Raw genomic sequence first — 16588 nt, 5'->3', positions numbered from 1 at the left:
ATGTGTTAACTTCAGAATACTCAGAGAGGAAAATGGCTTACAATCAAATCTAGTACTACCTGAAAATGTGTCTTTCCTTAATGCCACTTAATTAGTATTAATGAACTTTTTAATTTTAATGTCTTTTTATTTTGTATTTGCTCTACAAACTACAAAATGGTTTACAATAAATGTTGTATACACTTAATGGCACAAAATAGTTTAGAGTGTTCTGTAACACTTATTAACTACAGCAGGCCTTATGTATTTATGTATTTATTTATTTTTATGTTTTTGAGACAGCGTCTCACTCTGTTGCCCAGGCTGGAGTGCAGTGGCACAATCTCAGCTCACTGCAACCTCCACCTCCCAGGTTCAAGCGATTCTCCAGCCTCAGCCTCTTGACTACCTGGGATTACAGGTGCGTGCCACCACAACTGACTAATTTTTGTATTTTTAGTAGAGATAGGGTTTTGCCATGTTAGCCAGGGTGATCTCGAACTCCTGACCTCAGGTGATCTGCCTCCCTCCGTCTCCCAGAGTGCTGAGATTACAGCCATGAGCCACGGCGCCCAGCCGTCATACTTTATTTTTATCCTCACCCACCCTCCATTTCCCTTTTTTCAAATAGATTCTCTCTGGGACTGCAAGGATAGACATCTGGATATAAAAGAGGGAGATTTGAGACTTGCCTATGGCTCCAAACAATCAAGAAATCAAATCTGGCTGGGCGTGGTGGCTTATGCCTGTAATCCCAGTGCTTTGGGAGGCCGAGGCTGGTGGATCACCTGAGGTCAGGAGTTCATGACCAGCCTGGCCAACATGGTGAAACCCCGTCTCTACTAAAAATACCAAAAAATTAGCTGGGCATGGTGGCACATGCCTGTAATCCCAGCTACTCAGGAGGCTGAGGCAGGAGAATCGCTTGAACCCAGGAGGCAGAGGTTGCAGTGAGCCGAGATCGTACCATTGCACTCCAGTCTGGGCAACAAGAGAAAAACTCCGTCTCAAAAAAAAAAAAAAAAAAAAAAAACTACATCTAATTTAATTTTGGAGAACATTCCTACACTGAATCTCTTTATCCTTATGTCTGCCCTTATTCACATTTGCAAATAAGTGAAATCCTTTTCTTTCTCCACCCTTCCTCCCACCATGATTATTTGTGAAGATCACCATTTACCAGGCATTTCCATGATTATGATTATGAATGATTGCAGGCAAGGTATTGATCAAAGATAATCACTCATCAGGGACAAGAATTTAGAGATTCCTGAATAATAAACTATATCTCTGCTTGTCAAACCTAATCACTTCCCAATATATCAAAAAGGGAAGGTAGTTCTCTTCCCTATGCGTGCATAACTTTCTACTGGAAAATAATTTAGAGGCAAATAAAAGGATCTCTCTATGGAACTAAGTATTTCCTGGGCCAGGACCAATGAACTTCTAAGGAAAATGTGAATAATGGCTTATTCATTACTTGCTAGCACAGAGATGGAAAAGCAGAAGTTCCTACCACATATGCATTTATAGAGGGTGACATTTCTTTAAACAGAATTCCAACTGGAGAAAGGGTTATAGATATATGATCTGGGGATCAGGATAACTGCTTTGTATTGAGTAAGCCTAGCCTCACTCTGGGTTTCCCATTTTCACCAAACGAAGTACTCTTATCTTTACTAAAGCTGCAATCTACTACCAGTTTTTGTTTTAATGAGGATGTAACATCTTTGCATACCAAGTATAAAATTTTGCTTCTCTTCTCTCACTGAGCCTGTAAATAGGAGCTACATATAGTCATCAGATACCTGGTCATGGCCCTCTAATCTCTGAGACTTATTCCTATCAGAATTTGGGGGCAAACTGGAGCCAGCCTCCATTTTTATCTCCCCAGTGGCATGAGGGAAAGGGAAGTTGGGCATAAAACGCTTAAGAAAGCAAAACTCACTGTTACCAGTGCCAGTGGCTGAACACATTTCATATGGACAAGGCCGAGATAAGGATCCATTGCCTTGTCCTTGTACCAGGTTGTTAGAGAAATTACAGTCATCATAGAAATGCTCTTGAATTGTGAACTTTTCTCTATATTTAATCTTTTGGTAGACATGTATAATGAAGATCACTATGACAGAGAGGAGAAAGAGAAAGGAAAGGATGACCAGAGAAATGACCAAATATTTAGTGGATGGATTTACCTTTCTAGAATGCTTGGTTGGATCCTGGAACTGCAGGTAGGGCTCTGAAAAGCCATCTACCAGCAGGATGTTGAGTGAGACAGTAGTGGAAAGAACTGGTTGGCCGTGATCCTGAACAAGAATGATCAATTTCTGCATCATGGGGTCTCTCTCAGATATCTGCCTTAATGTATGGATTTCTCCATTTTGTCTTTGAACAGAAAATAACCCAAGGTCAGTGGCCTTAAGTAGATGATATGAAAGCCAAGAATTCTGACCTGAGTCACCATCCACAGCCACCACTTTGGTCACTAGGTAGCCTGCCTCTGCAGACCTGGGCACCAGGTCATTGCAGGGCAAGGTGCCGTTCTGCAGTGGGTATAAGATCATTGGACGATTGTCATTGTCATCTAGGACAACCACTCTGACAGTAACTTGGCTACTCAGTGACAGGAAGCCCCCATCAGTTGCCTTTACCACAAATTGAAAATCTTGAATGGCCTCATAATCCATGGTTCTCAGCGCGTAGAGCTTCCCATTGTCTGAATTTATGGATATGTAAGCAAAGACTGAAAGATCTCCGTTTTTTGGAGGAAACAGAGAATATGTTATTTGGGCATTCTCACCCAAATCAAGATCCTCAGCATGGACTTTGCCAATAAAAACCGCAGGACTATTGTTTTCTCGAACAGTCAAGATATAGGAATCTTCCCGAAATATTGGAGGATTGTCATTAACGTCGGATATTAGCACCTCTATCATAGTCTCGGCGGACAAGCTAGGTGGTCCAGTATCCATGGCAACAAGGGTGATATTATAGCCTGAGACCTCCTCCCGATCCAAGCTTCTGTCAGTGACCAGTGAGTAAGAATTCCCAAATGTAGGTTTGATTACGAAGGGAAGGTCTTCTCTGAGGAAGCAGGTGACTTTTCCTCCCACTCGAATGTCCCGGTCTCTGATAGTGAAAAGGGCTACTACTGTCTGTGGTGGTGAGTCTTCAGGGAGTGGGCTGGACACAGAGGAGACCATCACTTCGGGAGGATTGTCATTCACATCCACCACTTCTACCAGGACTCTGCTGTGGGCAGAGAGGCCTCCACCATCTGTAGCTTGAATGTCAATGTCGTATGTTTCAATGGCTTCAAAATCGAGGGGTCCTCTTAGTCGAACCTCTCCATTTTGAGGGTCAATCTGAAACGTCTTGAGAATTGCTTCTGGGTTTTGAGCTAAAGAGTAAGTTATCGCTTTGTTGGTGCCCTCGTCTAGGTCCACGGCAGTCACCGTGGCCACCAAAGAGCCATTGGGGCTGTTCTCTGATACCTGGGCTCTGTACACCAGTCGCGAGAACTGGGGCACGTGGTCGTTGACATCCAGAACCACCACGTGGATGTGAGCTGTGCCAGACTTAGGCGGGGACCCGCCGTCCACCGCCGTAATTGTCAAGTTGACTTCAGGCTGCTCCTCTCGGTCCAGGGGTTTGTTCAGCACCAGCTCAGCATATTTAGGTCCGTGGCTGCGGAAGCGGGTGTGCAGGTGGAAATACCCATTGGCACTCAGGGTGTAATTCTGGAGACCGTTAAGGCCCACGTCCAGATCCTGGGCGCTCTGCAGAGGAAAACGTGAACCCAAGGGGGTGCTCTCCGGAATCTTTAAAAGCGGCTCCTTGTTTAGGAAAACTGGGGCATTGTCATTGATATCGAATACCCTGACCTCGGCCCGGAAGGACTGCAGCGGCTCCACCAGGACTACTTCAAAGTGCAGAACACAAGGGTCGGCTTTGCCACAAAGTGACTCCCGATCCAGTTTCTCCTTCACAAACAAATCTCCCGTCTTGCGGTGGAGCCGGAAATGCATTTTGTTGCCCTCGGAAACCAGCCGCGCCCCGCGCGCAGCCAGCTTCCCTACCTCCAGTCCTAGGTCCTTAGCTACGTTGGCCACAAACGAGCCGCTCTCCATTTCCTCTGCCACTGAATAGCGGATAGTTGTCGCACCCCCCACAGATATGCACAGAAAAATGAGAAGAGATCCCACTTGCCTGTTTTGCAAAGATTTTCTGCGCGTACCCGCCATCAGTTCTCACAAGCGCGCTCTCTGCAATCAGAGCCAACTGTTGGGGATATACTTTCACTTTTCTGCAACAGGTTACTGCAACAGCTGCTCCCCGCTTCACTAGCCTCTAACTGCAGCACCACCAAAGGCTAGCCGAGCCCATTAAACTGTTTTGCCCTTGAAAGAAAATTTGCATTGAGCGACTCAACTCCCCAGTCTAGCGAATGTATTAATAGATATGTTCTCATTCCGGAGAGTTAGGTAGAGGTTGAAAGTTTGTTGCCAAAGCAACAACAGACTCACCTGTTAATTCCCTTTCAGGAAAAAAAGTCCTTGGGAATTGAGAAGCCAATGAAATTAGTCGTTCAAGCTGAAGTCATTCTATCTGCTAGCTGTCTGGAGCCACTGAAGCTGTGGGCGAACAGCAACAAGTTTAAGCTACATCTGCACACTCTGCGGTCCATCCAGAGACCAAGAAAGAAGCACAAGGATCCTGCAGAGTCTTCCGAAGCCCGAACCAAATATATGAGGCAGGGAGCTAGAGAATGTGGAGGAAGTGGTCAGTAGGAAAAGGAAAGGGAACAAACAGACATTCTCCTTCAGAAACTTGAGGTCCAGTAAGTACACTGACAGGGGACTAAGCCAACTGGTCAGTTGGCTAGCTCCAGACAGCTAGCAGATAGAATGACTCTTGATTTGCACTACGCCATCATGCTACTTCTACGTATTCGCTCCGCCCCCCCCCCAAATATCTGTATACACGTGCACAAAGGGAGCAACTGGCTTGTCACTTATGATTATAATGGCAGTAGTATTTATTGGATATGATTTCCATGTACTGAGACTATGACAAGTGATTTACATGCATTATTTAATTTAATACTTGCAACAACTATATGGAGTAGACATTATTTAAAAAAAAAAAAGACAAAGAAAGTGAGATGGGAGAGGTTATGTCAAGGTCCCCTACCTAGCAAATGTTAGAAATAAAACTCAATTTAATTTTGTCTGACTCCGAAGTCTATGCTCTTAAGCAGTACACTACTCTGCTTCCCAGATAATATAATGAATAAATCAAATGAAGATAAATATTTGGTTATGGATTTTAAAGCAAATAAAATAAGATTGCTTACACATATTGAAAATGACCTAATAGAAATATAGGAGATATTTGTTGAGAGTTTCCTTTATGATCATAGGATAATAGAATGTTTAATAAGACATTTCAGAAAGATGAGATCCAGTCTCCTTCTCACCCACCCTCCACTTTTTAAAAAAAAAAACAGATGAAGAAACTAAGGCCCGAAGTGATGAAGTCACTTGCCCAATTCATACAGCTACTCATGGCAGTATAAGAACTAGAACTTGTCTTCTGATGCTGTCTCATGCTCATTACCTAAAACATTTGATTTCTCATTTGTGCTCAATATTTTATGTCCCAGGTGCTATAAAATTATGGCCACTTAACAGAAATCTAAACTATATTTTCCAATAGGAAAAAAAGAATGAAAGTAGAAAGTGTACAGAACATTAATTACATCCTGACATGAGGGAATTAATGAATCTCTCAATCTCTGTCAGTTATTTTAACACCTGGCTTAAGTGTGCATCCTTAAACAGTTTAGTTTTGCCTCTTTTGAAAACTATATATCTTACTTGAGTATGAGTAGAAATAAAACAAAACTATATATCAAGTAAAGTGTACAGTAGGTAATCCTTTGAATTTTGTTTCTTTCCCTCATTTTTTAGCTCAGTGTAAGATTGGTGTTATCTTTAGCTCTAGTTCATTTATTTCCATTACCGTATAAAATACCAATATATTGTCAATGTCCTTTAGCTAGAGACCATCAGACACACACCTGTAGTTGAACAAAGTTATATTTACTGACTTATTATAACAAGGGAAGCTGTACACCATAGAGAATCATGGAACATCTCAGTGAAAGGGTGTTAGAAAGAACATATATTTGGTCTTGTGTTAGATGATTTGGGGGAGGTTTGAAGCAGAGTGCTCTGGATTGGATGTCATCATAAGTGGAGTTAATTCTATGATGAGTATATTGATAATTCTTATGTAGAAGGTGAGAGGAAAGGGGTGAGGCTAACTCTGTGATTGGTAAGTAAGCTGTAGTGACTAGTATTAGCCAGGACAGGAAGATGTTTGGGCATTTTTGTGGATTGGACAATACTCTTTTTTGTCTGTATTTAGACACACTTATGGTGTGCTCTCATTTTCCTCTTGCTCCATCATAGTCATGGTGTGGCCTTGTCTGATACTGGTGTCCTATGAAATCATTTTTTGTTCAACAGAAGATCACTATGTCCTAGCTGTGAGTGTCAGGCCAGCTCCTAGCTCTCATGGACTGCTTTTGTCTTTTTCAGTATGAATGCAGCAAAATGCATTTACCTATTTTATTATTCTGCTGCTCATAGCATATCATTGTACGTGTCACTTTGTGCACATGTATACACATATTTTGGGGGGGTAATATATACATAGAAGTAGCATTGATATCATAGGATATGTTCTTTTCAGCTTTACGTGATGTCACCAAACTGCTTTCTAAGAAGTTGTACTGGCTGGGCGTGGTGGCTCACGCCTGTAATCCCAACACTTTGAGAGGCCGAGGCAGACTGATTATGAGGTCAGGAGTTCAAGACGAGCCTGACCAACATGGTGAAACCCCGTCTCTACTGAAAATACAAAAATTAGCCAGGCATGGTTGTGCGTGCCTGTTATCTCAGCTACTCAGGAGGCTGAGGCAGGAGAATCACTTCGACCCAGGAGATGGAGGTTGCAGTGAGCAGAGATCGCGCCATTGCACTCCAGCCTGAGCCACAGAGTGAGACGCCATCTCAAAAAAAAAAAAAAAGTTGTACTGATTTACACTGTCATCAGCAGTGCAACTTCTAGTTGCTCAAATTATTTCCAACACTTAGAATTACTAGTCTTTTAAAATTTTGACCATTCTGGTGAGTGACTGTGTTTACATTTCATTGATTAATTTGCATTTCTCATTAATTATTGATGAAGTAGACACTATTTAATATATTTGTAGTCATTGGAATATCATTTTTTGGGAAGTTTTTGTTCAGTTCTCTTGCCTTTTTTTAACATTGCATTGTTTACCTTTTTTCTATTAATTTCTATTACTTCTTTATGTTCTATGAGTCCTGAATATATTAAAAAAGATGTTTATGCTTAGTCAATATACATAAACAGAGAATAGCCTTGAGCAATTTCAATAGAAAAAAAATGGAGTATACTACCCACTAATGTTATTTAGCATCATCAAAAAGGCTATTGGGGAGGTTTTTTTTAAAAGGAAATATTTATTTAGTGATTCACAAATTATGCAGAAGCTTCTCACATCCTAGGAAGTCTTAATACAATCAATTTCAAAATAATTCATCAAAAAAATTGTAAGTTAACAAATACATTCTTGGCTGGGTGTGGTGGCTCATGCTTGTGATCCTAGTACTTTAGGAGGCTGAGGCAGGAAGATCACTTGAGGCCAGGAGTTTGAGATCAGCCTGGGTAACATAGCAAGACCCTTGTCTCTACATACATACATACATACATAAGGCATGGTGACAAAGCCTGTAGTCCCAGTTACTTGAGGAGAGAGCATTGCTTGAGGTCAGGAACTTGAGGTTACAGTGAGCTATGACTGTACCACTGCACTCCAGCCTGGGTGACAGAGTCAGTATCTGTCTCAAAACAAAAAAAATTCTTATGAGGTGAAGTTTAAGCAATGCTGCTTTTCTTTTTTTATTTTCTTTTTTTTGTTAGTTTATTTTTAACTGACAGATAAAATTAATCATAGACAACATAGTATTTTGTAGCATATTTATATTGTAGAATGACTAAATTCAGCTAATTAACATATATATTACCTCACGTAGTTATTATTTTTGTGGTGAGAATACTTACCATCCATGTCTTGGGCATTTTTCAAGAATATGGTACATTGTTATTAACTATAGCCACCATGTTGAATAATAGATCTTTTGAACTTATTTCTTCTAACTGAAATTTTGTATCCTTTTGGCTCTCCAACCTCTCCTTCCTCATCCCAGCCCCTGGCAACCACCATTCTACTCTCTAGTTCTATGAGGTCAACTTTTTAAGATTCCATGTATAAATGAGGTCACACCATTATGAAAAACAGTATAGAAGGTCCTCAAAAAATTAAAAATAGATCTACCATAGAATCCAGCAATCCCACTACTGGGGATATTTTCAAAGGAAATGAAATCAGTATGTTGAAGAGATATCAGCACTCCCATGTTCATTGCAATATTACTCACAATAGCTGAGATATGGAATCAGCCTAAGTGCCCATCGGTGGGTAAATGAATAAAGAAAATGTAGTATATGTACATAATGGAATATTCTTCAGCCTTCACAAAGAAGGAAATCCTGCAATTTGTCACAACATGGATGAACATGAAGGACGTTATGTTAAGTGAAATAAGCCAGGCACAGAAATGCTGCTTTTCAATTCAGTTCCTCTGAATCTTAATCTGTTTGGTTAGCCCCAGGCGATTTATTAATATCTGCTAGATGGAATTAAAATCCAAAATATTTTCTTTTTCCTTGGAAAATGTTAGGACCTTTAAACTTGGTGGCAATTTTTTTTTTTTTAAAGCCTGTATACTTTCCGGTGAAGGTAGAATTGGGAGCCCACAGACTAAATCTACAGCGTCGTAGCTTGTAAAGTCAGGATCAAAACCTACATGTTGGGAAGAGGGACAATCCACAGTTAGTAGGATATCATGAAGTTTTGGGAGAGCAAAAATTTATTTCAAAACTGTATCTTAGTACTAACTTTTAAACTTCAAAAATCTTATTTTGAAATATTTCAGAGTTTTGGAAGAGTTACAAGAGTGTTTGTAATCACTTATGACTTACTAAACTTTAATAAGGCCTTCTCTTCTCCCCACAGGTCCCTGAACTTTAGCTGGCCCCAAAACTTGAGCAAGCTCTAAAAAGCAGAACATCTCCCACTTAACAGTTTATTCTGAGAACTGGCCAACCACAGGAGGGAAAATCATATCTCCAGTTAAAGTGCCCTGATCATGCCATCTGCTCATCCTACCCCCTTTGCCCTGCTCCCACACAAAGTTCCTGCTAGCCCTGTTTACGTCTTCTTTTTTAAACTCTTTTTTTTAAATTTGATTTTTAGACATTTGAAGATTTCCGTGGTCAGAGGGTCTGTAATAGTCTTTTTTGAATAAAGCTGCTCCTTACCTAAATCCAGATTTGTTTTCATTGAATATAATAATAAATGACCATATTACTTTCACCTAGATTTATCAATTTTGCTACATTTGTATACTTTCTTTTTCATATTTATCTATTACTATATTATGTAATACATTATAATATATATGCACATACATTATTCAAAAATAGTTATCTCTTCCTCAGTTTTTATGGGAGATGTATACCTCTCCACTCCAATGGTGCTGAGTTTAGCTGCATGATATGCTTTGACTTTACATCGGGTTCACTATACTTCCCTACCTCTTGACTTTGGAGTTGGCCATATGAGTTATTTTGGCCCTCAATGGGACGTTAAGAGTGTTGTGGGTTGAATTTGTCCCCCAGAAAGATATGTTGAAATCCTAACCACTGGTCCTTGTGAATGTGACCTTATTTGGAAACAGAGTCTTAGCAAATGTAATCAAATTAAAATGAAGTCAAACTTGATTAGGGTGGGCCCCAAATCCAGTGACTGATGTCCTTATAAGGAGAGAGATTTTGGAGAATCATGGACACACATAGGGAAGAAGGCAACATGATGACAGAGACAGAGGTTGGACTGATGCTGCTACAAGGATTGTCCACAACCACCAGAAACTTGGTAGAGTCAAGGAAGGATCTTCCTCTATGCCTTCAGGGGGAGTGGAACCCTGCTGACTTCTTGATTTTGGACGTCTGGCCTCCACAACTGCAGGAGAATAAAATTCCACTGTTTTAAGCTGCTCAATTTGTAGTCATTTCTTATGGAAGCCCTAAGGAAACTAATACACAGAGTGAAGCAAGTTGTGCCTTGAAATGTGCTTGCATAATTGGGCTTGTCCTTTTGCTCTTCTGCTACCTTCATAAGAACATTCTCTGGATAGCCTATTGATAAAAGAATGATGAAAGACACGTGGAACAGTACTGGACACAACCTACATATTGAAGCGGAGCATGGCTGATCTCAGCCTAAATCTTCTGACCCCAAGATGCATCAATGGGAATCAATGTTGCTTTGAGCTACTAATTTTTGAAGTATTTTGTTGCACTACATTCTATGACAATAGCTAACCTATGTAATATGTAAACATTTTATTTTGGCATAGTTAGCTGTAGACATTATGATATAATTCCTAAATATCTCAACAGGTACCTCTTACAAACAGGGACAGTATCCTTCATAACCTCAATACAAATTATCACACTCAGGAAGTTTAACATGAATACAGTGCTATTATCTAATACATACTTCATATTCTAATTTCCCCAGTTGTTCCAAGTATGTTCTTTATGCTGGTTTTTTTTTAATGTAGGATACAATCAAGGATTGCACATTGATTTTAGTTGTTATGTTTCTCTAGTTTACTTTAAACTGAAACAGGGAAAACATTTTTATGATGCTGTTTTTTAATGACACTAACTTCTTTTTCATGACACCGCTGTTTTTATTTAGTTAGTTATTTATTTAAAAAACTTTTATTGTAGGTTCAGGGGTACATGTGCCGTTTTGTTATACGGGTAAACTCATGTCATAGGGGTTTGTTGTACAGATTATTTCATCTTTCAGGTACTAAGCCTGGTACCCAATAGTTATTTTCTCTCATCCTCTCTCTCTTCCCACCCTCTACCCTCAAGTAGGCTCCAGTCTCTATTGTTCTCCCTCTTTAGGTCCATGAGTTCTCATCATTTAGCTCCCACTTATACATGAGAACATGCAGTATTTGGTTTTCTGTTCCTGCATTAGTTTGCTAGAGATAATAGCATCCAGCTCCATCCATGTTGCCATAAAAGACATGATCTGGTTCTTCTTTATAGCTGCATAGTAGTCCATGGTGTATAGGTACCACATTTTCTTTATTCAATCTGTTATTGATGGGCATTTAGGTTGATTCCATGTCTTTGCTATTGTGAACAGTGCTGCAATGAACATTTGTGTGCATGTGTCTGTATGGTAAAATGATGTATATTTCTTTGGGTATATAGCCACTAATGGGATTGCTGGGTCAAATGGTAGTTCTGATTTTAGCTCCTTGAGGAATCACCACATTGCTTTCCACAATGGTTGAACTAATTTACACTCCTACCAACAGTGTATAAGTGCTCTCTTTTCTCTGACACTTCATCAGCATCTGTTATTTTTTTACTTTTTAATAATAGCCATTCTGACTGGTTTGAGAGGGTATCTCATTGTGGTTTTAATTTGCATTTCTCTAATGATCGACACTGATGTTTTTAAAGAGTTGTTTTACAGTATATCCTTCAATTTGGAATTTTTTGTTGTGTTTACCCTTGGTTAGATTGAGGTTAAATATTTTTGCAAAAATACCACATAAGTGATATTGTGTTCTCAATGTATCACATCAGAGGGCATATGATGTCATTTTATTCCATCATTGGTGATATTGAGTTTGGCAATTTGGTTATAAAATGGTGTCCATCAAATTTTTCAGTTGGATAGGTACCTTTTAATTCTTTTTATAATTAATTAGTGATCTGTGGAGAGATTTGAAACTACGAGGATATGCTATTCCCAAAACAATTTTATTAACCATTGATTTCCAACATCCATGAATGATCCTTGCCTTGAATAAATACATATTTGTATATATATATAGTATAAGTGTATGTGCATACGTATATCTATATGGGATCATGAGACTTACACTTTCAATACATTAATACAGATATCTTTATTTTCCTCCCCTACTTCATATTTTGTATTTTCCTTGTCCCAAAGTGAGAAGCCTTAGTTCACAACAGCATCAATATATTTACCCATCAAAATAAATCTCAAGATATACATTAAAGAATTTTGGAATTATTACACTATTACCTAAGTGCTAATTAATTTTTTTGAAAATCCACTCAGGGAGGCAAGAGAAATGTACTTAGTCGCATATTGAATAACAAATTCTTTTTACTCAATGTTCTTTCCTTTATGACTCTACATTTTCTGCTTATAAAATTAGTTTAGATCAAAATTGATTCTAACATTAATGTAAAATGTATTGTTTATTTTTATTTATCTTTAAGTCATAGGTTTAAATGTTTCTGAAATTGTTCTGATGATAATTTTTTCACTATTTTCAACTTCTTTTAGAAAAAAATACCTTAACTAAAATATTGGAGCATCTCTTCTGATTTGTTGCTTCTACTATTGTACCCAAAGTTCAGGTAGTTTTAAAATTTTAATATTGATAATATTTATTGTAATAGTAATTTTAACAGGCAGGTTAATATTTGGGGTCACCTCTAATTTTCATTCATATATACCTTTTAAGCCTGATAAAAAAGTCTATTTTTAGGAGTAGGTGTATTTTGAAACATTGAGGTCACACCTGCAGTTGTAAACTTTAGTACTATTTTAAAATTTTATTCTTCCATTGTGTCTTTTCATGCATTTAAGGTTTCTTATTCATATTAGCAGAAACAGGATGCTTTAGTGGATAGAAGTCCTTTTTAGGCAGCTCAGTTTATTGCAGCTGCTCTTGATCTCCCATCTGTTGCTTTAAATGAGAATGCCTCTTATTGCTCAACCTGTGCATGTGCGTATAAAGTTTCCTTCTCCCACAGTAATATAAGAAGCCATAATATAAACCAATACCACTTATAGACTGGATTTGTAGTATACTCTTGTTTAAAACAGATGTCTTTCATCTTCTTACTATTCATGCTTTTTTTCATATTGGTAGAACAGGCTATGGGTGTCTTTCCAGGAAATCTGACAAGTGTTTGGAAACGTCTCAATTTAATCAAATAGAGACTATTTAGAGTGATAAATCTTTCCCTTAATAAGCACTTATCAATTTCTCCTTTTTATAAGAAAATTCAGTTAACACCAAAATCAGTACCTACATTTTTATTGAAATTAATATCTATTCAACAAAATTTTGTTTTAAACCTTAGAACAGAAATGGTAACTTTTATGTTAAGTAACTATGCTATTATATTTTTATTCTATGTTAAGACCCATAGAAGAGTAAATGAGAAAATAGCTATAAGAAAAGGAAATACTAACTGGGCTGGTTGACTTATAAAGCCAAATGTGCCCTGGGATGGGTCTTTTTTCTGAGAGTGGTAAGATTGTTTGCTTGGGAAAGAATTTTATTTCACTCTCAACTTGCTAGAATTGATTTTACACTGTAACCCATACACCTGAACATACAGTAAGACTCCGAAACAACACTTGAACAAGGTATTTCCCCTATTTTTTCTTGCTATTTATCAAGATCTGTACTTACAAAGCAACTTAAGGTTTCTTCCTCTGAAGCTGAATGTATGTAATTCACGGTAACCTAATCATCACTGTGTAAAATAGTGTAAATAATATACACAGACTAAAAGTAATAAACATACCATAAATTTTCTGTATTTTTAGCACTCTGATAGTTTATGTATTAGGCTTGGAAAAAATAAAAAACAAGAGTTTTCATCCTAGAATTCCCACCACCTCTTACCAATTCCTAAATATAGTCACACTTTTTATCTTCCAGAAACTGAGATCAGAGCAGCACTCTCGGCTAAGCTTCCTGGAATATGTTTGGCTAACAACATAGTGCTTCCTTAGTATTTCTTTCAGTAAAATATACCCTGTGGAAGTTTTAGTAAATATTTCTAAATACCTATATATACAGATACTTTAAAAATACCTATTTGATTACAAGATGTGTTGGAAAAAATGCTTGGAGAAATTTAAACATATTCGTAAATTATTTTGAGTAGAAGCGAGAGATCACTCTGAAAATTCTAAATTTTTCCATTTCTCTTTAAAAATAGGCAGATCTCTCAAAAAACCACTTCCTGACGCCCCAAATCTTCAATTTGTGTCTTTTAAGTTTTAAGTCTTAATCCAAATAACCCTTTAAACTTTATCAATAGCATTTTCCTCATCTGCCACCAGGTGGCAGGTGGATCCACTTTTCGGAGCGCGACCCCGACCCCGCCCTACCGGAAGCTGTCATGTAAAGGAAATCTCTCTGGCCACGCCCAGAGTTCAGCACCCTGGCCACGGACAGCGACACCGCCCAGTTCGGTCCCATGACTCGCTGCAGAGATTTTCACCTCACAAAGGAAATGGCCAATCCCAACTGGTTCCAAGGGCCGCGTGACTGGCTAATTTACAATGCCAGAGGTGGAGGGGGGTAGGAACCCCTTGTTTTGGGATTTTTAGCCTGGAGGAGGAACAGGCTGATATTAAATAATACACCATATTGCAAAATCCTGTGGTTGTTTTTCTCTCTCTACTCTCCAGAATCTCAGTGACTCGTAAATGCTGTCTTGCTGTACAGGGTACAGGGGCTAGATTACCCAACCTCGGTGTGTTGGTTTAGTCCGACAAAATGCGTAAGACAGCAAAGGCGGTACAAAAGTCAGTGTGCGTTATGGCGGCCAATACCTCGGCTTGCACAAAGCTGCCTGTCAGCTTTCCTAAGACACCAGCATTGGGACGGACTACATTTTCTTTTTCTCGATTTCCAATTAATTAATCTCGGAAACACAAACAGCAGCTGATTTTTGTTGTTGTTGTTCGCTTGAAATTACTATTTTAGGCAAAGACACTGGAGTGAAACACGAGTGTGTTCTAGAAGTAATGGTTTAGTTGTTATCTTCCAGCTGCTTAGTGACTAGTTAGACAAAAAGAGAACTTGTGGGTGGGGATTACTTGCGTTTTAGAACGGCAGAAACCAGGGGCAAATGAAAATGGGTTCAGGGGCTAGCGTTTATAATCAATCTAATTAAATCTCAGTGCTGGGGAAGTAAGCAGCGCTAAAGAGGAACAGTAGCCAGTTAAGGTTCACAGGTGGGTTAAATTAAGCCGAGTTTTCGTTGTAATTTTTCCGTACCATATGGATTGCTTTCTCATTCCCCGCTGTTTTGGCGGCGACAAATTCGGATCTTTAACCAGCAGAGGGCGAGTCGACTGCATTTTTCAGCCCTCAGACACTCCCTCTTCCTCCCTTCTCTGCCCCTGGGAAATTAATTTACTAAGCTCTTCAAATACAGACGAAGCTGAGGAAGGTGTTGTGGAAGGCGAGCAGCGCCCAGGACTTGGCAGAGTGCCCACCCTGTCAGCCTTGGATGTGTGGCTGCACCGCACTCCTGACGACACGGATCTCCTTGCTTGGGGCTGCAGAGGGGATTGCAGGGGTTGTTGCAGTAGGAAGCGGGGATGAAAAGCACCCCCATGGCCAGACGCCACAGATATTTAGGATCACTAGCTTCAGAGAACTGAGAGGGCCAGAGGTAGCCTAATAAAATGAATGTAAACCATGTTCAGGTGGGAAAGAGGAAAGAAACCGTTTACGTCTCAGGGCCAATACTCAGTGAGCTGGAACAATAACCAAAAGGGAGGGGCTCTGCTCTGGCTTTGCCTTTCTGGGAAGAAAAATTGGAGGATGAGGAGTAGGGAAAGGGAGAAGATGAGGGCAAAGACTAAAAGTTTGGCTGAGTCATCTTTAAAAGACAAGCAAAGCAAGCCAGCCCAAGGGAAGAGACAATGAAAGCAAGCCTGCCAGAATGCATTGCAGAGCAATAAAGCATGCTGTACAAAGTTAATTTATTGTTGGGCGGAGCCCTCCTCATTCTGGAGGGGCATACCACTTGCTGCAGAGGGATGATTTACTTTGTATTGTAAGACTTTGTAGAATCCCCCTGGCAGGCAGCCAGAACTCCCATTAATTTAGCATGTCCTTTCTCCTTCACATATTTATGTCTCAGAATTCATCTAACTCGGTTTCAAACTAGTAAAATTAATTTTTTCTGGAGGCATTAAACTAAATTTTATGCAGTATTGCATTTTCTCTGCTTCAGTCATTAAATTTCTGTAGTACTTGTGTTTAAAGGACACCATTTTATTAATAAATTCAATTCATAAGATAGTATTATATTCCCTTGGAGTTGGTATTAGAGAGGACAACAGTAAGATATCTTAAGATAGATCAACACTTTTCAGAATGCATGATTTGACTCACAGTTTCATGACCAATTTTACAGATAAATTGCACTGTCATGGTGTTTTGCAGCACACCTGTGTTTCTGTAGCATTTCCCCTGTAAAAGAGCACTTGTAAATTTCCAATGCATACACCAAAATTTATTCATGTTGTTTCAAGATCCAAACAAGTGCCTAGTATTGGCTA

General features: G+C 39.2%; 1 protein-coding gene and 1 long non-coding RNA gene across 2 annotated transcripts in view; one reads left to right on the top strand and one right to left on the bottom strand.

Moving 5' to 3' along the window:
• Nucleotides 1-9513, top strand: part of LOC109026931 (uncharacterized) — a 31764-nt gene extending 22251 nt beyond the window's left edge. Inside the window, exon 4 of the long non-coding RNA XR_010133950.1 lies at nucleotides 9152-9513. This is a non-coding gene — a long non-coding RNA (uncharacterized lncRNA). The remainder of the gene's footprint in view (nucleotides 1-9151) is intronic.
• Nucleotides 1767-4223, bottom strand: PCDHB1 (protocadherin beta 1). The gene has a single exon (XM_004042675.5). The coding sequence runs from the start codon at nucleotides 4221-4223 to the stop codon at nucleotides 1767-1769; it is 2457 nt and encodes an 818-aa protein (XP_004042723.4).
• Nucleotides 9514-16588: the final 7075 nt, after the last annotated feature.

The sequence above is a fragment of the Gorilla gorilla genome, chromosome 4 (assembly GCF_029281585.2).
Source record: "Gorilla gorilla gorilla isolate KB3781 chromosome 4, NHGRI_mGorGor1-v2.1_pri, whole genome shotgun sequence".
Classification (NCBI taxonomy): domain Eukaryota; kingdom Metazoa; phylum Chordata; class Mammalia; order Primates; family Hominidae; genus Gorilla; species Gorilla gorilla.
The sequence above is the reverse complement of the archived record's forward strand: the minus strand, read 5'-3'. Positions and strand labels throughout refer to the sequence as shown.